This window comes from Ovis aries, chromosome 11, assembly GCF_016772045.2.
Source record: "Ovis aries strain OAR_USU_Benz2616 breed Rambouillet chromosome 11, ARS-UI_Ramb_v3.0, whole genome shotgun sequence".
Classification (NCBI taxonomy): Eukaryota; Metazoa; Chordata; class Mammalia; order Artiodactyla; family Bovidae; genus Ovis; species Ovis aries.
The window spans coordinates 20,344,208-20,364,542 of NC_056064.1; the positions used below are offsets into that span (position 1 = coordinate 20,344,208).

The 20,335-nt window shown below is 48.3% G+C and overlaps 1 protein-coding gene across 2 annotated transcripts; it reads left to right on the forward strand.

The window, feature by feature from the left end:
• The first annotated feature begins 6,722 nt into the window (after window positions 1-6,722).
• Window positions 6,723-20,335, forward strand: PIPOX (pipecolic acid and sarcosine oxidase). 2 transcript variants are annotated; one of them, XM_012185411.5, is made up of 8 exons: window positions 6,723-6,886; window positions 8,128-8,276; window positions 15,838-16,051; window positions 16,335-16,517; window positions 17,072-17,224; window positions 17,612-17,770; window positions 18,358-18,515; window positions 18,728-20,335. In XM_012185411.5, exons 1-8 carry the CDS (start codon window positions 6,773-6,775, stop codon window positions 18,801-18,803), a joined length of 1,206 nt encoding a protein of 401 aa, XP_012040801.1. In that variant the 5' UTR covers window positions 6,723-6,772; the 3' UTR covers window positions 18,804-20,335. The 2 variants fall into 2 exon arrangements, with proteins under 2 accessions (XP_012040801.1, XP_004012562.1); XM_004012513.6 differs by having other exon boundaries at window positions 18,358-18,433.

Below are 20,335 nucleotides of genomic sequence, written 5' to 3' on the forward strand. Positions count from 1 at the left end.
TTTACTGCAGTGGCTTCTCTTGTTGCAGAACATGGGCTCTAGGGCACGTGGGCTTCAGTAGTTGTGGCCCACGAGCTTAGTCGTCCCTCAGCAGGTGGAATCTTCCCAGCCCAGGGACGGAACCCGTGTCCCCTGCATTGGCAGGCAGATTCTTAACCACTGGACCACCAGGGAAATCCTCTCAGCACTCTTTGACTTGTCATTTGCCTCAACATCAGCTGAGCTTTAATCGAACCTTCTCCAAAATCCTTGTGGTGGAAATATACCCATTCAGATACATACATCTATAAAGACAGCTTAATGAACACTTGGGTATATCTTAGAGCACCACAGTCAGACAAGTGTGCAAAAGAACACGTCTACCAATGCAGGAAATGTCGGTTTGATCCCTGGGTTGGGAAGATCCCCTGGAGGAGGAAATGGCAACCCACTACAGTATTCTTGCCTGGAGAATCCCATGGATAGCAGAGCCTGGGAGGCTATAGTTCATGGGGTCGCTAAAGGGATATGACTGAGCAAGTAAACAACAACAACAAATTGTATAGAGCTTGGATAGAAAGGCCTTGAAACAAGATTAAGAAGATTCCATCATTCGTCTTCAGGGATGTTTTCCCTTAAGACAGTGAAAACCGATCCTCCCTTATGTTTATTGCATTTCCTCTCGTCCCAGTGAGGTCTGAGAGCATCCATTCATAGCTAGATCCCCAGTGCTCAGGCTAAATGATGATCTAATATATTTTCAGAGGTTTCAGCCTCATTTTCCAGGACTTTCCTTATTTCCTACCTGGAGACTCCCTACCAATTGGACTCTTGTATCTTGAGGGAGCAGAGTTGACCCTAATATTTGCTATTCAACAAACACAAAACAAAGACATGGCAGGAAGCAAAGTTAAGGTCTCTAGGGATTCCACAACCTACTTCCTGGCCTGAAGGAGGGTACTGTGCTCAGCATCTCACAGAAGACACTGTCAGCCTTTGATAAACCTTGCTGGGCCTGTCCAGAACAGACCTCTCACCTCCCTAAACACCTAGTACCAGAGATCAAACCACTCAATCCTAAAGGAAATCAATCCTGAATATTCACTGGAAGGACTGATGATGAAGCTGAAGTTCCAATACTTTGGCCACCTGATGTGAAGAGTTGACTCATTAGAAAAGACCCTGATGCTGGGAAAGACTGAGGGCAGGAGAAGTGGACGACAGAAGATGAGATGGTTGGATGGCATCACCAACTCAATGGACATGAATCTGAGCAAACTCCAGAAGATAGTGAAGGACAGGGAAGCCTGGCTTGTTGCAGTCCATGCTGTCAAAAAGAATTGGACACAAGTGAGTGACTGAACTGGACTGAACTGAGACAGCCACATGTCTAAGATGCCTGGGACAGCAGAGAAACCCACCATCAATTCAACAAACACATGTGGGTACTTTTCTATCCCATATGCCTTCTCCACAGCAGGGAATACTATGTAGCCATCAACAGGAATGTACCAGCTCAGGATGACTCAGGTGGAAGCCAAGATATAGGAAATGGAAACAGCAAGGTGCGGTATAGTATGCTACTTCTGAGATTTAAAAAAAAAAAAAAAAGGAATATACCATGTAAGTATGTCTGTATACCCACAGAACATCCCTGGAAGCATAAAGAAAATAGTAAGAGTATTGCCTATGATGAGGAGCAGGAAATGGCTGAGGATAGGATGGGAAGGAGAATTCCTTTTTGTAGTGTTTTCTTTTGAACTTTTTCATTGTTGTTCACTGTGTCTGTATTACCTATAAAAAATGACAATCAAAGAAGACCCTTCTCTTTAGGGAGCTGAGGGCACAGGCAGACGTGCAAACAATTGAAACACTCTCTGCTCATTGTCATTATGGAGACGTAGACAGGGTAGGAAGGGACTGTGGGAGAGAGGCCATCTGAGCCAGTGTGCGGGTGTGTGTGGGGGACTTGGAATCATCACAGAGAGTGCTGGATTCTCTCTCAGCCCAGCCTTGCCAGGGCCTGAAGAGCACAGTGAGAATGGACCGTGGTGGAACCGCAGGGGCAGAGGCCAGAACGCCTACTGCGTTGTGTGCCAGGCTAAGAAGCCGCAATTTTATCCTAATAGAAAATAGGCGACTATTAAAGAATTTTCAGAAGAGGAGTGACCTGTTCAGAGCGGCTGTTTAGAGAGAGGATTCTGGCAGGAACACAGAAGGATAGATGAAGATGGGCAAGAATGGGGTGGAGAGACTGGTTATGAGGTTAATGCAGGAATCTAGGAGAAGGAAGGCAGAGGATGACAAAGAGAGTGGGGATGGAGGAGAGGGATGAAAGCTGAGACCTGCCATGGGTCTGAAGTGTGCATGCTGACCATGAACAGATCTAGCTCTGCGCACTTGGTTTTCTCACACGGGCGTCCTCTGCTCATTCTGCCCCAAATACCCCCAGCAGCTGGCAGAATGGGTCCCCAGGGGCTGCTCCCTGGTCAGCCTGCCTGTCTCCTTGCCCCAGGCTCTAGCTGCTTGGCAAAGAGGTGCAGAGGAAAGAACAGAAGTCTGTCCCTCATCATTCAACTCCTAGGTCTCTCTTATTTATTCCACACTCTCTCTCTCTCTCTCTCACGATTCAGGTCCTCTCATTATTTCTGAGCTGTACAGCTTGCTGCTTCCCCGGCTTGCCTCTCCCACCCCTGTCTGTGAAGTGTCAATCAAACCATCGGATGAGCAGCTCAGCCTTCCATCCTCTGCGGCTCTGCCTCAGGACACAGCAGCAATTGCTGACACACAGCAGCGGTGTAGGGCCGCCGGCTCTCCCTTTAATGGTCTTCCGATCCAGAATGGGTGTTAAAGTGAAATTTGAGGGGTTCACTTCTCTCCACTTGCCCCTATCAGGATGACCACAAGGACGGGCAACACTAACAGAGAGGGAAGCCTTCAGAAGCCGGAGTGCTTTTCATCTGAAGGTTGGACCACGGCCAGTGTCTGCTTTCGGAGGAGTCGTTTGAAATTCTTAACGAGAAGCAGAATGCTTGAGTCCAGGAATCCAGGGCAGGCTTGTGAAGTAGGGATGGGGAGATAGAATTGTTATTTTATTACTGAAGTTATATTCTATTAAACAAAGGAGAGGTGGGATACAGAGCTGCTTTGCAGCTTCCCGGGAGGATGAACAATGAGAAATGTTCAGGGTTGGAGGGGGGAAGTGGCTAGGAAAACTGAGATTAGAACAAAGAAAGAACCTCCCCACGCCCTGGAACTGGTGACCGGGGAGATCTGAAGCATCTGTTTCCTCAAGGGATTTGTCCTTATCCTTTTACAAATTATGAATGGAAGTGCAATTTTTATAGAATATGGAAATTAATGAGCATTAAGCTCAATTACCTTCGCCAAATTCTCTCTAGATCTCTGATACACACACACATGACTTGTGGCTGTGATCCGTGCGTGTCTATTTGTGTTCTGCGCCTCTTCCCCAGTATAATTTCATATACACATGTCTGTGGCTTGTCGTTCTGAATATCCTACCTATTGCGTCAATGTGCCAGTGTCTGTACCTCCATCCCCTGTGGCTGGGTTTTTTCCAGTATTTTTTTTAATTTGTTACTTTTCCCATTTAATTTTTTTAAGTTGGTATGTTATATTTTCATTGCTATTCCATTCAAGAAATTTTCCTTTTTTTTTTTTTTTTTTGGCCTCATGGCACATGGAATCTTAGTTCCCTCATCAGGGACGGAACCCAAGCCCCCTGCAGTAGAAACGTGAAGTCTTAACCTCTGGACCGCCAGAGAAGTCTATTTAAAAAATATATATATATATATTATAAAAGCACAATGAGGAATGTCTTCATATAAATGCCCTTTTCTTCCCTTGAATATTTCCCTGGGGTATAGTTCCCAAAGTTTAATTTCTAGGTCAGAAGGTTTGAACCATTTTACCGCCCCAGTGCTCTCCAGGAAGCCCAGGCAATCTGAGTGGCCACCCTACTCTCTCTCCATCCCCAAGGCACTGACAACATGAGATTTTATCATTTTTATTTATTTTTGCTCATTTAATAGGGACATAATTGTACCTTGAAGTTATTTAATTCCCATCTCTTTCATTGCCAGTGAGACTGGGCAGACTTCCACATTAGGATTTATTGTCTGCTTTTCCTTTGTGTAAACTGTTCATCTCCTCTGACATCTTATCAAGAGAAATCTGAAGGCTGATCTTATGTATTTATATCAAGACTTTACATACTGAAAGAGTCCATTTTTCTCAGTTATGTCTGCCACTCCCTAAGGGACCTGTCACGTTGTGAGGTAGATGCTAGCTTGTCCCGTGTGGGTCAGGAGTGGGAGAGTCTTGAGGTCACTTCTGGATCCTAGAGACGTTTTTTTCAGAAGAAGAAAAAAATGCCAGTCGTATGGCACCCCCCTCTCTGGGCCCCTATTTTCCTAGGAAAGGAAGCCTGGGCTGAAAGGATAGCTTAGTTGCCAAGGCCATGTTGAAGGAGTCTTTGCTAAGGCTAGGCACCTTCCTATGGTCCCAAGGATGTCCTGGTCCATTACTTTCTACCGCTTGTAGCATGGCCATACTCAAATCAGAATCATCGTTACAAGTCGGAACTCGTTGGTATAGCACAGTGCTTAAAGAACCTGTTCTGTACCAGACACACCGAGGCTCACCTCTCAGTGCCCCTGTTTACCAGGCGCGAGGCTTTGGGCAAGTTACAGTCTCTGTGAGTCTTTGTGTCTTTGTCTGTAAAGTGGTATTTCAGTTATAGCTGCATGAAAAACTACCTAAAATCTTAGTGGCTAAAAACAGCAACTATTGGACTTCCCTGGTGGCTTAGTGGTAAAGAATCTGCCTGCCAGTGCGGGGGACACAGGTTTTATCCCTGATCCAGAAGGATCCCTTATGCCTCAGAGCAAGCAAGCCCACAGGCCACAACTATTGAGTCTGTGCTCTAGAGCCCGGAAGCCACAGCTACTAAAGCCTGAGCGCCCTTGAGCGCATGCTCTTGAGAAGCACAATGCCTTCTAGAGAAGGCACCCAATAAGCAATTAGACGGGAGCCTCCACTCGCCACAACTGGAGAAAGGCCCGAGCACAGTAACGAAGAGCCTGCATAGCCAAACATAAATAAACAAAGAAACCTGTTTTATTCTATCTCATGATTTTGTAGCTCAGGAATTCAGATGGGTTTTGGCTAGATGAGTCTTATGCTCCACGTGGCATTAATTGGGTCACTCAGTGGTATTTAACTGGTGGCCAGGGTGGGCTGGAAGGTCCAAGATTGCTTCACTATTTTCTAAAGAAACTATTTGTTTATTTGTTTTTGGCTGCACTGGGTCTTTGTTGCTGCACGTGGGCTTTCTCTAGTTGTGGTGCATGGGCTTCTCATTGCAGTGGCTTCTCTTATTGCGAAGCCCGGGCTCTAGAGCATGGGCTTAGTAGCTGCTCTGGGGCATGTGGGATCTTCCTGGACCAAGGATCGAACCAGTGTCCCCTGCATTGGCAAGTGGATTCTTAATCACTAGGCCAGCAGGGAAGTCCCAAGATTGCTTCACTCTTATGTCTGTCTCTCCATGTAGTCTCAGGGCCTCTCCATGTGGTCTCTCCAACAGGATGGTTGGACTAACATGGAGGATCCAAGAAGCTGCGTTTAAGGCCTGGGCCAGAAAGTGTCCCCGTGTCACTTCCTCTATATCCTACGGGTCAAGCTGTCACAGAGCCTGTGATGGGAAGAGTGACCAAGAAGTGGGGGCCATCTTTAATGTGCCAAAAGTGGGGATAAAAATATCAATATTTACATCTAGGGCTGTGAGGATTAAACTAGATAATACATGCAGAGGCTGATTCACCGTGAGGCTAATGAAACTTCAGCCACGGGGCTCCTTAATTGCACGATCTTTTCCAAGTCTTAGGAACTAATTTTGTATTCACAATTTTTTCCTTTCCTTTTCTTCAAGAGTCCCCCTGAATTGTATAAGAATTAGGCCCTACACAGCCTGGCTGTGTCCCAAATGCATCTAGCATACTGCCTGGCACAGAGCGAGCCCTCACTCCAGGGCCCCTCATGTCCTAGGCTAGTGCCTGGTCCCCTTCTGTGTCTCCAGAGAAAGCTCTTCCTTTTACTCTGTCCTTTCCATTTGTTCAGGATCATTTCCCCTTCTCCTTTTTAAAAGACGCAAGTCAGACACGCTGAGAATAATTTCATAATCACAAACCTGCCCTCCCAATTGGCCCCTGAGCCTACCCCCTGACCTCACCACCCACCAGGGAGGTGGGTCTTACCCTGGGCATCGTGCCAAGTTCTTAGCCAGGCCCTCTAGAGTCTCCAAAGGAAATCAGGCTGGAGAGTGGGAAGACAGCAGGGGGAGGCAGCAGTCCCAGTGCCCGGCTGGGTCTAGGAGGCATTGAAATTCCAGGGCCGGAGTCCTGAGACAAAGATCGTAATGAGACAGGAAGGTGGCATAGGAAGGAGTCCATTTGCATGACAATAATTGAGCCGAGAATAGAAAGCTAGAGGGATGCAAGGGGTGAGGCTGGCAGCTGAGCCGGGCTAAACCTCACAAATCAGACTCCCCAGCTCTGCTTTGGAGGGGAGGCGGGGGCTGAGCACGGTGCCAGGCTTTGGGGGTTGGGAGGAGCGGGGCGAAGGCCAGGGCCCAGGGGACTGTGGGAATGCTGACCAGGTTGGACTTTGCTTTACTCCTCCTCCTTGGGGCTGGAGCCTGCCTCCACTGGCCCTCTCTGATCGCTGAGGTCTCTGTGGTCTCTGAGGCTGTAGGGCTAATTCAGCGGGCAGGATGGCTGCTCAGAGGGAGCTCTATGACGCCATTGTGATCGGGGCAGGCATCCAGGGCTGCTTCACGGCATACCACCTGGCCAAACACAGCAAGAAAATCCTCCTGCTGGAGCAGGTACCGTGTCCCCTCTGCACTCCTGACCTCAGGGACAGTCCCTTTCTCCTCCCCGCCCCCCAACCCCCAGAGGCTTTTCTGGAGCCAGCAGGCGGTGGGGTGGAGGACCTGATCATCACAAATCAAAGGGCCTGGTCATCACAAATTCTGTGCAGTGTGAAGCTTAGCTGTCTGGTGTGTTTCATGACGATGCAAAGACAGTTCCACCCTCCCTAAGACCTGCTTTGGGTTTCTAGGCACATTTCTTCCTTTTGCTGCCTCCCAGATCCTGTCCTTGACCAGCAAGTGTCCCAGGCCCCATTCTCTACCTTCTACCTACCCAGGATCCTCTGTGCCAAAATGGCTGCTCTGACCCAGAAAAGTAATCAGTTCTGCTTTGGGTAACCTTAAGCAGAGGTAATTCTGCCTGGAGGCAAAGGCTGATTAGTCCGCCTAGGAGGTAGGGTTTGTCCTGGCATATTTCTGGCCCCTTACCCTGCAACCGAGCAGCGGCTCCTGTTTTCTTCTGTCACCTCTGGATAATAGCAGTCTCCTTGTTTGATACACAGGAAATGAGGCTTAGGTTTGTTTTTTTTTTCCTTATAGAAAAGTGACCCCATGAAGTGCAGTCTACTGGCCACTGCCCATGTAGGTAGGCCCTGTATAGCCACAGGGTCCTTCCCAGGGCAGATCCACCCAGCCCACCTTCCCAAGGTTTCTACCCTCCCGTTCTACCTGCATCTATCCAGGATGTTTTTGGTTTACTCTTCTTGGTAATGAGCTGGATTGGTTGGAAACCTTCATTTCTCGATCAGTTTTCTCAAAGCCTGAGGGAGTCCTGGTCCAACCTCGAAGGAAACACTCTGTCTCTTGTTAAATCCCAAGATAGATCACTTGTCCTGAGCAATCTGAACTACAGAGAAAGAGTCAGCATCAGTTTCCTTGTCCATAAAATGAGGAACCTAGACTAGAAAGATCTCGAACCATCTTTCTAATTCTGCTTCTCCAAGAGTCTAAATGGAGGTTGCAACAGGATGACTGAAGATTAACTCACAGAGGGACTTTGGGATGCGAATGATGTTAGCAAAAAGAAGGCATGAGTTAGAGCTACTGAAGAACTTCTCTTCTGAAGCCAAGTCAGTACTTGGCCATAAAGGGAGAAATATTTGAAGGATAAGCACTCCTCATTGACAGCACATGATTAGCCGGCTCCTAAAGGGGAGGGGTGTCAGCTGCACCTGTCTCTTGTTCTCCATCTCCAGTTCTTTCTCCCGCACTCCCGAGGAAGCTCCCATGGGCAGAGCCGGATCATCCGAAGGGCGTACCCAGAAGATTTCTACACCCAGATGATGGCTGAGTGCTACTCCATGTGGGCCCAGCTGGAGCATGAGGCGGGAACCCAATTATACAGGTTGGGTTGGTGGGAGAGAATTCCTTGAATCCTGGGGCTTGGCACCTGGGGGTGCTTTTACCATAAGAGGGGGTGGTGCCAGGAACACTTGATGTGCAACAAGGGACACACAGGGTCTCGGAGGTGTTGGATCCATGGAAGCATTCTGCTTGCTGTCACCACGCCACGGGTCCAGCTGGCTCCGGCCAGGCTCTGAGTTCCAGGGCTGGGTTCAGACCATGTGCCCAAGGCTTGCAGAGGTTGTTTGGGGAAAGCTGCTGAAAAGACACTCGGCAGGTGCCCAGAGCTAGAGTGTGTATCTACATTTCCGTGAAGCTGACAGAAGCTCTATCAGGGCAGGGATTGAAATAGAGGACAAGAACTCTGCTTGATTATTTTTAATTAAAAAAATAATTATTTATTCGGCTGTGTTGGGTCTTAGTTGCATCATACGGGATCTTGCATTGCTCGTTGCAGCACGTGGACTCTCTAGTTGAGGCACGCAGGCTCAGTAGTTTTGGTGCATGGATTTAGTTGCTCCCTGGCATGTGGGATCTTAGTTCCTCAACCAGGGATCGAACTCGTGTCTCCGGGATTGCAAGGTGGATTCTCAACCGTTGGACCACCAGGGAAGTCCCTCTGCTTGATTCTTTATATTCCTACTAGTATCACAACTTCTCATGCTGGGTCCTCACCCTTAGAACAACCCATATAAATCCATTTCATTTTTCTCTGCATACCTCCTCCCGTGGGAACAAATGGCAATGCTCCTCAGGCCACACTGCTTGCCATGGAGGGAGCCTGCAGCTATTTCCATGGGAGCCTGATGCTCCCATGTCTTTTCTGACCCTTAAGATCCGTCCCCCAACCACGACCTTTCGAATACTCATGAGGAAGAAGGCAGACAACCCAGGAGGCAAAGAGAAGTTTTACCACCCATTGTATCATCCTCCCACCTTCTCTATGGCTCTTAACTGAACTTCCTACAGAACCACTGCTCTACCCTACAGGGTGGCAGTTATTTTAATGGCCAGGAACCAAGAGGTTACTGTTCTGTTGCAAAAACACCATTAACTTAAGAACAAAGTGAAATCCATTATGCAAATACAGCTAGGGCAGCTAATTACAGATTGATTCCAGAGGCAGCTAATGCACCCAGCACCCAAATAAAGGAGCATGTCTTGCTGAGGGGTGGCCTGGCAAAGGGACCCCCCTCTCCGTCAGCCATCTGTGAATATTGCTGAGTATCTTGTGCTGAAAGATCTGCCGAGGCCTTGGAGGGCACACTTCATCCCAGAAGACAAGGAGGCAACTGAGAGATGTTTGGAAAGTGGAATCTTTCAGAGAGGAGACAACTCTGGAGTCAGACAGGCTTGCATTTGACTTTGCGCTCTACCTCTTACCAGCTGTGTGACCTTGGAAAAGTTTCTGTACCTCTCTGCACCTCATTTTCTCTTCTAGGGCTTTGTGAGAATTAAATGAGACTCTTATGAAATACTTGGCACTATGCCTAGCACCTTTGAATACAAACATGGCAGTTCCTTCCAGTTATTCTGGGTCAGCTGCGTCCTATCTCCATCGAGTAACGGGGGAAGAAATGCAGGAGGAGGCAGATGGGATGCAGGAAGCATGGACATTGAGGGGAAGGGCTGCTGGAGAGAGGGAAAGGGACCGTTGGATAGGAGACTCGATCTCACAACCCTCTTTGGCAGGAAGGCAGGAATTTGGAAGGGCTTTGGAATAAGGCAGGCCTGGCTCTAGATATCAGTTCACTCTGACATATTTAGCTGTGTGGTTTGGAGCAAGCTGTCTAACCCCTGTGAGACTCAATTTTCTCATCTGCAAAATAGGGGTAATAATATCTATTTCCTAGGTCTGTTGTGAGGATAAGTATGTAAAGGGTTTAGAATGCGACCTGACAAATCACCATCATCATCATCACTGCATGTTTTAGTGCTTATGATAAGAAGCTGGGGGTCCAATGGCTAAGACTCTGTGCGCTCCCAATGCAGGGGACACAGGTTTGATCCCTCGTCAGAGAAGATCTTGTATGCTGTTCAGCCAGAAAAAAACAAAAAGGAAACTAAGGCTGTTCTAAAAGTACCTGATCCATGTTAACTCATTTAATTCTCCCTACAAACTTATGAGAGGGTTGCTACTGACCACTCAAGATCTTAACCAGTAGTGCAATTCACAGAATTACTCAACTTTTAGTCTAGAGCAGAGTTTGGCAAACTTTCTGTGAATGGCCATATAGTAAGTTTGCAGGCATTGCAGGCCATATGGTCTCTGTTGCAGCAATTCAGTTCTGCCAGTTACTCAACTCTGCCATTGTGAAAGCAGCCACAAATAAAGTGAAAGTGAAAGTCGCTAAGAGCTGTCCGACTCTTTGTGACCCCACATAGTCTGCCAGGCTCCTCTGTCCATGGAATTCTCCAGGCAAGAATACCGGAGTGGGTTGCCATTCCCTTCTCCAGGGGATCTTCCTGATCCGGGATTGAACCCGGGTCTCCTGCACGTCAGGCTGATTCTCTACCATCTGAGCCACCATAATACGAAAACAAATGACCATGGCTGGGTTCCAATAAAACTTTACGGACATGGAAACTTCACATAATTTTCAGCTCATGAAATATTCTTTTGCTTTTCGTCAACCATTTAAAAACTTGAAAACCATCTTGGCTGTGGGACAGGCATAAACAGGTGGCAGACCTGATACAGCCCCTGGGTCATATCTTGCTGGCTCCTGATTTAGGGGATGACAGAGGATGAGATGGTTGGATGGCATCACCAACTCAAAGGATAAGAGCTTGAGGAAGCTCAGGAGTTGAAAGGAAGCCTGTTGTACTGCAGTCCATAGGGTCACAAAGAGTCAGACATGACTGAGCGACTAAATTGATAGATTGATTGATTTAGGAAATACCACAGACTGCTTACCTTGTCCATCTCTTGTCTCCATACAAGTTCATGCCTAAATTATCCCAGATCAAAAGATTGCTCTGTGTGCGCACATGTGCTCAGTTCCTCGGTCATGTCTGACTCTTTATGACCCCATGGACTGTAGCCCATCAGGCTTCTCTGTCCATGGGATTTCCCAGGCAAAGAGTATTGGAGTAGGTTGCCATTTCCTTCTCCAGGGGATCTTCCCCACGCAGGGATCGAACCCAGGTCTCCCACATTTCAGGTAGATGCTTTAACCTTTGAGCCACCAGGGAAGCCAGGACATACTCTCACCCCTCTTAAAAGACTATCTACCCGCTTTCCCTGCAAAAAGACTCTTCCTATGCTTCAAAGCCCCACTTACAGAAAATGAGGAGTGAAGTGAATGTTCTTTGAAAAATCTTGAAAGTTCTTTATAGTGCTAGGTTTTATTATTGTGTTGTGTTGTAATTATTAACAATTTCTTCCTTACGGCCAACCTAATTTACCCAGGCAGGCTAGTTTATTTAGTTCTTTTACTCGGAGCCACGGAACAGATACTCCCCATTCCAATTCCTTGATCTTTTGTTCCTAATTCTGATTTTCTAAATGATTCATCAGCTGTGTGGTTTTTATTCTCTTAAGTTCTTCTGGAAGAACTAGCACAATATCATAATTGAACTGATAGATACAAACATATTTACTTAATGATATTTGATGATGATTGAAAAAAAAAAAAGCCTTCAGGAGTTGATAGTTGAGGTGGTCGTCCAATTCTTTTCATTCTGTTCTGCCACTTCCAGTGACAGTGGCATACTGAATATGGGTGGGCTCCGGATATTTGCATATACTCCGGGAACAGACAATGACACGTGTCAGATCACAAGGTCTGAGTCTTTTGTGATGTGTACAGTCAGGATGATGATACCCAGAGCAAATCCCAGCTCTGTGGCCCATCTCTTTCCTGCCCCCGCCTTCTCCCTTTGAGTCCTACTATCTAGCTCCTGACCCGGGCTGCCCCTGCTTAGCTGACAATATCAGACAAGATCACAGCCGTAGGCAGTACAGCTGCTGGCAGAACCTGGTGGCCCCCTCCGCAGCTGCTGCTTCCCGTGTCTGCAAAGTGTCTGGCTTGTCAGCCACATCCCCTCCCTGGAGCAGTCTTTGTTAACCAATTCCACCTCGGCCCACTGAGCTGAAGATGAAACACCAGGAGCTCCTCGAAAACCAACAAAGACAGCAGCCATTACCAAGTCCTACTGGAGTCCCTTCCCCAAGGCGACTCTCAGAGCTGGCTTCCTGGTACTTTTCACCCAGAGAGGGGGAAGCTGGAGCTTGGAATGGGAGATGGCAGATGCACGGAGAGCTGTCTGCCCCTCCCAATTCCTCCCAGCTCCATCCTGCCTCCTGTCCTATTGTAGTAACTGGTAAAAATCCCTCATCACCAATTCCGTCCATCACTTCTAAGGCTTTAATAGGACCACAGAGAAGTCAAGGGCTTTACTGGTGGCTCAAGCAGTAGAGAATCTGCCTGCAATGCGGGAGACCCAGGTTTGATCCCTGGGTCAGGAAGATCCCCTGGAGAAGGGGATGACTACCCACTCCAGTATTCTTGCCTGGAGAATTCCATGGGCAGATCCTGGCAGGTCACAGTCCATGGAGTCACAAAGAGTTGGACATGACTGAGCAACTCACACACTCACACACACATACACACACAGAAGTCAACAGGATGCTGGGAGGAATCTCTTCCTAGCACTGGATCCAGCTAGGGTTGGGAGGAAGGCACAGTTCAGCACCAAATTCTCGGCACTCAGTTGATGGTGTCCTGCGACTTCGGAGGTGAACTGTTTTCAGGGTTCCCTGGCACCCAGCCTCACTTCAAGGTGCCGTCTTTCTAGACCAGCCCTGACTACTCCCTGACTACTCATTTCCTGGTCTTTCTTTTTTTTTTTTGGCCTGTGAGATCTTTGTTCCTTCTCACCCTCTTCCTCCCAAAACTTGGTAGCTGGGATCTGAGCAGAAAAAGAGGAAAGGGAGGCCCAGAGCATGGGGGTGAGAAATTGATGCAGAATGAGCAGACTGTTTATTGGGATCTAGGAAAAGCCATTAAGAAAATAAGCACTTAAATGATTTTCAATCTGCCCGTGGAAGTCATCTATCTTCATGCTGGGGGAGAAAAAGCCCGTTCTCCAATCCCGGTTTTGATTGACTGATTTCCAATTCTCTAAACATTTCCCACAGGAGACTCTCACCTATCTCCCATAATGACAGGCCTTTGCATTTCCAGGCAGTGTTTTACATTTATTTCCGATTTGCTCATAATGGTCAAAAAATCTCTCTCCAATCCAAGGCATTTCTCCAGCAGTGCATGGTTTCCCTCGGGCCAAATAGCTCAGCTGTGATCCACGGAAAATGAGAATTTCCCAAACCGCATCTTCGGACTAGGGGAGGGTCCGGCACCGCAAATTCAGACGGAAAATTCCCCACTGTTAGATCAATATCTGGGCTAAGAAATAAATGCCACAGGGGCAGAGAGCTGGAGCAAAATGATTACAATCGGCACAATTACATTCACCGGCAGAATCAGCTCGCTGATTACTCCTAGGGATGGGGTGCTCCCGCTTCAGCCACCACAGGACGGCTTGGGAATTAGAACATCACTCAGCATTTCATAATTTGACAGATTTGCCCGTTGCCTTGGCATGAGTTCATTTCCTCCATGCAGTACATTCCTGTAAGAGGAGTTCTTATTTCAAGGAAGGAAGGAAGGAAAGAAGAAAGGCAAGAAGAGAAGAAGAAAAAGAGGGTAAAATGAAGGGAAAGTAAATCTCAGAATATACGAGAGACCAAGGCTGGTACGTTGCAGGCAGAGGTTAAAATATGCTGCTTGGGAATTTCCGGGTCAGGGATCTGATATTATGACTGCTCAGGTGAGAATGAAGCCAGGACTTAAGCAGAACTGTAGCCAGCCACAGCTTCATGGGGTACAAAGGGCTCAAGAACGTATGCTTGGGTGACTTCCTTTTCCTGTTGACCGAGGAGTTTACTAGGCGAGTTTTCATTACCTGAAACCCAATCTGAAGTCCTTCTGGGGCCACAGGAAAAGGACTGTCTGCTGACAGGTGGGGATTTCTACAGCATCTTCCCTCTGCCAAGCTTTGAAGAGGCAGAGGCGCTCAGCGCTTTCTCATCAGTGGTGGATGCTGAGTAGGCGGGGGCCATGGCAAATGGATTGGGCACGCTGCGAGGCTCTGTGTACTGACACCGGCCCCAGGGCCCGCTGTGTCCCTACCCCCTCCCAATCTTCTCTTTAATCCCCCCAACCAGATAATGTGGGATTTGGAAGCATGTAATATCCATGAGACTCCATTATAGGCTATTACGAGCTTTATATACAGTACCTGGGGGATGTGTCAGGCTGATGCTTGTCACTGTGGCTGCCGGAACCAAGAGGGACTACAGGAGTGGTCCCATGGGCCAAAGTGACCCTTCTATCGTTTTTATCAGTTTCCACAAAAAGGCAGCTCTGATCTCTGGTGACAGAGAGGTGGAAAGCATTAAACAGAAACGGCTTTCACTCAGAGTAAGAAGCATACAGGGATGTACAGGGAGAAACACAATCACCGAATCACTGAATTAATTCCTGGAGCCCTAAGGGGCTATCTACTGGGGTTTCTGCATGAGGGCACTATTGGCATTTGGGTGGGATTTTCCTGAACATTCCAGGTTTAATATCCCTGGCCCCTGCCCACCAAATGTGAATGGCAACCCCCAGGTATTGTGACAAGCAAAAAAACAAAAACAAAAAATATCCAGGCCATTTCTACACCCTCTCTGATGTGAAATCTCTAATAGTCCAACAGTCATGCATTACAGAAGAGGAATCTGGGGGTTGGCTCAGCGAGCAATCAGAGCAAGGATACAGAGAGGATGACAGGACTGGACCTAGAGCCAGATCTCCCAACTTAGGATCCTTTCCACAAAACAAGCAGCCTGAGGAGGAACCAAGAGATTGACACACAGGAAGGGATAAAACATGGTACGCCAAGGAAAAGGGACCACGAAAATAAACAGCAAAGGGTTGGGGAAGGGAAAAGAAATAAAGTTGTTGTTCAGTCGCTCAGTTGTATCCAACTCTTTGAGACCCCATGGACTGCAGCACACCAGGCTTCCCTGTCCTTCACCATCTCCCAGAGCTTGCTCAAACTCAAGTCCATTGAGTCAGTGATGCCATCAAACCATCTCATCCTCTGTTGTCCCCTTGATCTCTGAAGGACAGAGATCAAAACAGTGAATAGGGTCAGGGAACTGGAGGGAGGGGAAGAAATCTTACCAGATTCATTCAACCTTTACCACTTTATAGGTGTGGCGATAAAAGAGGACTTAGGATCTCTGTCCTCAAGGGCAGGGTGGATCCTGAGGAGGGAAGATGGAGGGACAAGCAAACCAATAGTGACAGCCAAAATCAGACTGAGGGATGGGCTGGATACCAGCGCAATACTGGGACTCTCACAACAGAACAGAGATGTCTCTGCCTGTTTTCTGAATGTGAGGCCAGGACTTCCCTGATGCCTGGCCCCAGACCCTTGCTGAAGAATGACAGAGAAGGAAGGGCCCAGATGCAAACTCTCACGTAGGGGTCTTTTTTTCTTTTTAACAGGCAGACTGGACTACTGCTGCTGGGAATGAAGGAGAATCCAGAATTAGAGACAATCCAGGCTACTTTGTCGAGGCAGGGAGTGGAGCACCAGTGTCTTTCATCTGAGGAACTGAAGCAACGTTTCCCCAATATTCGGTTGGCCAGGGGAGAAGTGGGGCTCTTGGAGGTGTCCGGAGGAGTTCTCTATGCCAACAAGGCGCTCAGAGCCCTCCAGGTGACATGGTGGATCGTTAGGGGCCACACAGCTCCTGCTCTGGGCATCCTGGGTCCCCATCAGCCATCCCCTGACCCCTGGCCAGAGGAGCGCATTGGCCCTGCGGGTTCTAGTCTTCACTGTGGGGGCAGGGCGATTTTAGATATCCTATTAGGCCTGGACAATACGGGTGAGGAGGTCTAGAGCCTGCCCGCTCTTTTCTGCCCTTAGTGAAGGATTCTTTGTCCACCAGGGTGAACCACATACAAAAATGATTCTTCCTTCCCTGTTCCTGCCCTTTCAGGATGCAATTCGAAAGCTAGGTGGCATAGTGCATGATGGAGAGAAGGTAGTGGAGATAAAACCAGGGCTACCAGTCGCGGTGAAAACTACCTCCAGGAGCTACCAAGCCAAGAGCTTGATCATCACGGCAGGTCCTTGGACCAACCGGCTCCTCCGTCCCTTGGGAGCTGAGCTACCTCTCCAGGTAGGGGGAGCTAGAAGCTTGGGAGGTCATGTTTAAGAAAAGTTGGACCTAGAGGGACTTGAGCTTGAATCTTCCACCTGCCACGTGTTAGTGGATGACTTTGGGCAAGTTCATTCACCTCACTGAACCTCAATTTTATAGCCTGTAAAATGGGGACTAGGGCTGTTGGAGAATTAAATTAAATGATATATATAAAGGCCTTGAGACTTCCCAGGTGGCACAGTGGTAAAGAATAAGCCTACCAATGCCAGAGACTCAGGAGATGCGGGTTCAATCCCTGGGTCGGGAAGATTCCCTAGCAAAGGAAATGGCAACCCACTCCAGTATTCTTGCCTGGAGAATCCCATGGACAGAGAATCCTTGGGGGCTATGGTCCATGGGGTTGCAAAGAGTCGGACATGACTGAAACAACTTAGCACGCACACACACAACACAATATCACATGTAAATGACACGAGAACTGAGTGAAACAAAGATGGGTGAGTTGAGCAGGGCATCTGGAGGACCCCAGAATGTTCTCCTTTTCATTTCCCACTTTCTCTTCCTGCTCCAAGACCCTGCGGATCAACGTGTGTTACTGGCAAGAGAAGGTTGCTGGAAGCTACAGTGTGTCCCAGGCCTTTCCATGCTTCATGGGCCTGGGCTTAAGCCTGGCTCCTCACCACATCTACGGGCTGCCCTCCAGAGAGTATCCAGGGCTGATGAAGGTGAGGGGAGAGGTCCAGAGAAGGCTACCAGGGTCCCATGCAGATTGGGGGCGGCTACCCTAACTTCCCTCTCAATGAGCTCCCTCAGACCCCAGCGAGCAGCAGCAGGAACCAACTTCACTATTCAGTATGTGCCGCACGAGACTCCCAGCTGTCCTGGGGCCCAGCAAAGGGAGCCCTTCCTTTGTAAACAGAGGGTTAGCTGGGGAACAGACGGCTAGGCAACCTTATGTGGCAACAAAAAGCATCTGACAGGACTGGGGAAGGCTGGGGTGATGGCTGTGGTGCCTCCTGTGTGCAACCTGCCCCCCACCATCTCCTGCCGGGCTGGGGGTGGTGTGCAGGAAGCCGGCCCTTCCAGCTCAAACTGCTCTGATTGGGAGCCAGGTCTGCTATCACCACGGCAACAATGCAGATCCCGAGGAGCGGGACTGCCCGGCAGCTTTCTCAGACATCCAAGATGTCCACATCCTGAGCGGTTTTGTCAGAGATCACTTACCTGACCTGCAGCCTGAGCCTGCTGTGATGGAGCACTGCATGTACACGGTAAGTGTGGGGGCAGCCGGGCCGGGCCCTCCCACGGCCCTGGGAGCAGGGCAATGGGGCACAGCGGCCTTGCGCGGCTTGGGCCAGACTCGGCCTGACCTCTGACATAGAATGTGACTTGAAACAAATGAGCTTATTTCTGAGGGTCAGCTCGCCTCCACCCGAGAGGGCCCATTAGAGGTTATTCATATTCCTTTTCATTAGGAAACTAGGCTTATGTCTGGCAGTCCTTCACTATGTTTCCCAGAAGAACTCTAAAAGAGTTTTTGGCAAGATGTTCTAGTTGAGCAGGCCTTGGGGACAAAGAGAAGAGACAGATGTCACCAGGGCCGGAGGCATCTTGGCTGAAGTTAGTTTACACACATTAACTGAGCACCTACTGTGTTCATAGCTCTGTATGAGAAGAGACAGATGGACAAATGAGAAAGACCTGCGTACCCCAGGGCACTGGCATGCAGAAAGCACGCCTGTGTCCTGTTCCCATTCTTTCTGGAAAGAAATCCAGCCGAGTCTCCTCCCTTCTGAGCCTGCAGCTCTTCTTCCTCCTTCTATCCTCAAAGGACACAGGTGTGATTGTTTCTTTCTAGAACACCCCCGATGGGCACTTCGTTCTTGATAGACACCCAAAGTACGACAACATTGTCATTGGTGCTGGATTCTCTGGTGAGCCTGAGCGAGGGAAGATGGGGTGCCTTAAAGTTGACCTCAGTGCAAGGCAGAATGGTGTTTTTCATGCTTTAAGCTGGTAAGAGAAGGGCCAAAGTCCAGATTGTGAGTGTATAAGGGGGCTGAACAGGGCTGTCAGAGAATAAGGGGTGCTCATGGTGGGAGGCACCTTCTGCCTTTGGGGTGCAACCAGTGGGAATGTTAGCCCTGTCTGGGGACTGTGTAGGGGACTTCCAGGGAGCCCAGCTCTTGTCTATGAGGATGCCTGACCACCTGTTCTCCTTTCCCTAGGGCATGGGTTCAAGTTGTCCCCTGTTGTGGGGAAGATCTTGTACGAATTAAGCATGAAATTAACGCCATCCTATGACTTGACACCTTTTCGAATCAGCCGCTTTCCTAGCCTGGGCAAAGCCCACCTTTGACCCCTGGCCAGCAGCTTTCCTTCTGTGCCCAGGAGTTGGAAATAAAGCTGGGAAAGACATCTAAGAGTAAGAAAGAGGCTGTGGGAGGCTATCCTTTTCTCCTGCCTCTCTTCAGTCCCCCATAAACACCAGCTGATTGAACGTACCTTCTTTCTCTGGCCAGCTCCCCAATCACACACCACTTTTTTGCTTCAGTTCAATCAGATATTCTATAATCACGGAGTGCCAAGGACCTTGGAGGTGGATGTCTCAGTGAGGAAGGGGCATAAGGACTGGCTCAGGAGACCAAAGCAACTGTTAAAATTCTCTTCACTGGCGCATTTGTTGAATTTCGGATAGATCTGACGAAAGTTGCCTAGGGGAGGGTAAACAAGATGGTCTGTAGACCATTCATGCCCTTGGAGCTCCTTTTCATAAAACTAGAGCCATCCTCTATCATGAACCCCCACAAAATGTGGCTCGTCGTGGGTACACAGTAAATGTTTGTTGAAAAAAAAGAATGTGTTGAACAAACAGATAAGTAAATGACTGCCTTGCATGAAAGCCTGTGGCAGGCTTTATTTTCCATGTGACCTTATTTCTTACAGAATTTAATTGTCTGAATTAGCACCACAGAATCCATTACCCCAGGACTCCTTAGGGTCTTTATCCCCTCAACGCACCACACCCTCTTTCTCTAGATTCTTTGTCTGGTTCTCATCCTCTCATAAAGACGCTCAACTCCCCAGTCTCTCATTAAGGTGTATTGTCAGGTCTTTATGAAGATGGAGCTGTTCTACCAGAAAGGAAGAGAGAGACACACTCGCTCAGAAACCCTGTTCAATGTTTGAATGTTAAATGTGCCATTTTATTATCATTAGGATTGCTCCCACTTAATGAAACAGCATTAACACCGAGTCGGCTGGCCTCCTTGCACTAATTGCTTTGGAAGGAAACAGGCTCATAACTGCCCCAGGGTGGGTGGAGGGGTGAAAGGTGTAAACAGAGACTCAAGGAAGGCTGAGCGCATTCTGATGAAACCAAAGCAGGAGGATCTCCAGACAGGGGCCCCTAGGACCCAAAAGAATAGGAGTTAACGTGCTCTGGGGAGAAAAAACAAAACAAAACAAAACAAAACTGGGACTGGGTGGGGTGGAAATGTTCAGAGGAATCCCTGAGGGGGGAGGAGTGGGAAATGAGAATAAGAGTAAAAATATTCTCAAAGGAAAAACAACACAGAGGAAATTACTCTTCAATTGCCGTATGGGCCTAGGCACATGGATTAATGCTGATTTCTCCTGGGAATTATAAAAGCTAGCCAGTTGGAATGGAACACGTTTCCAACTCTGCTTTTTGGGTGCTCTCACTTGGTTTCCTGAACCACAGCCTCTAAAAGGGGGGGGGGGAGGTTAATCATATCTGTAAAATGGGAATGATATTACATCTCATGGATCAACCTTGAAGATATAATGCTGAATAAAATCATCCAGACATAAAA

What these genes read in the sequence shown, in the direction of transcription:
- PIPOX (XM_012185411.5), top strand. Translation starts at nt 6,773, where the DNA reads ATGGCTGCTCAGAGGGAGCTCTATGACGCCATTGTGATCGGGGCAGGC. An exon ending in GCGGGAACCCAATTATACAG is followed by an intron (nt 8,277 to 15,837) that starts GTTGGGTTGGTG and finishes TCTTTTTAACAG; the next exon opens with GCAGACTGGACTACTGCTGC. An exon ending in TGGAGCACTGCATGTACACG is followed by an intron (nt 17,771 to 18,357) that starts GTAAGTGTGGGG and finishes GTTTCTTTCTAG; the next exon opens with AACACCCCCGATGGGCACTT.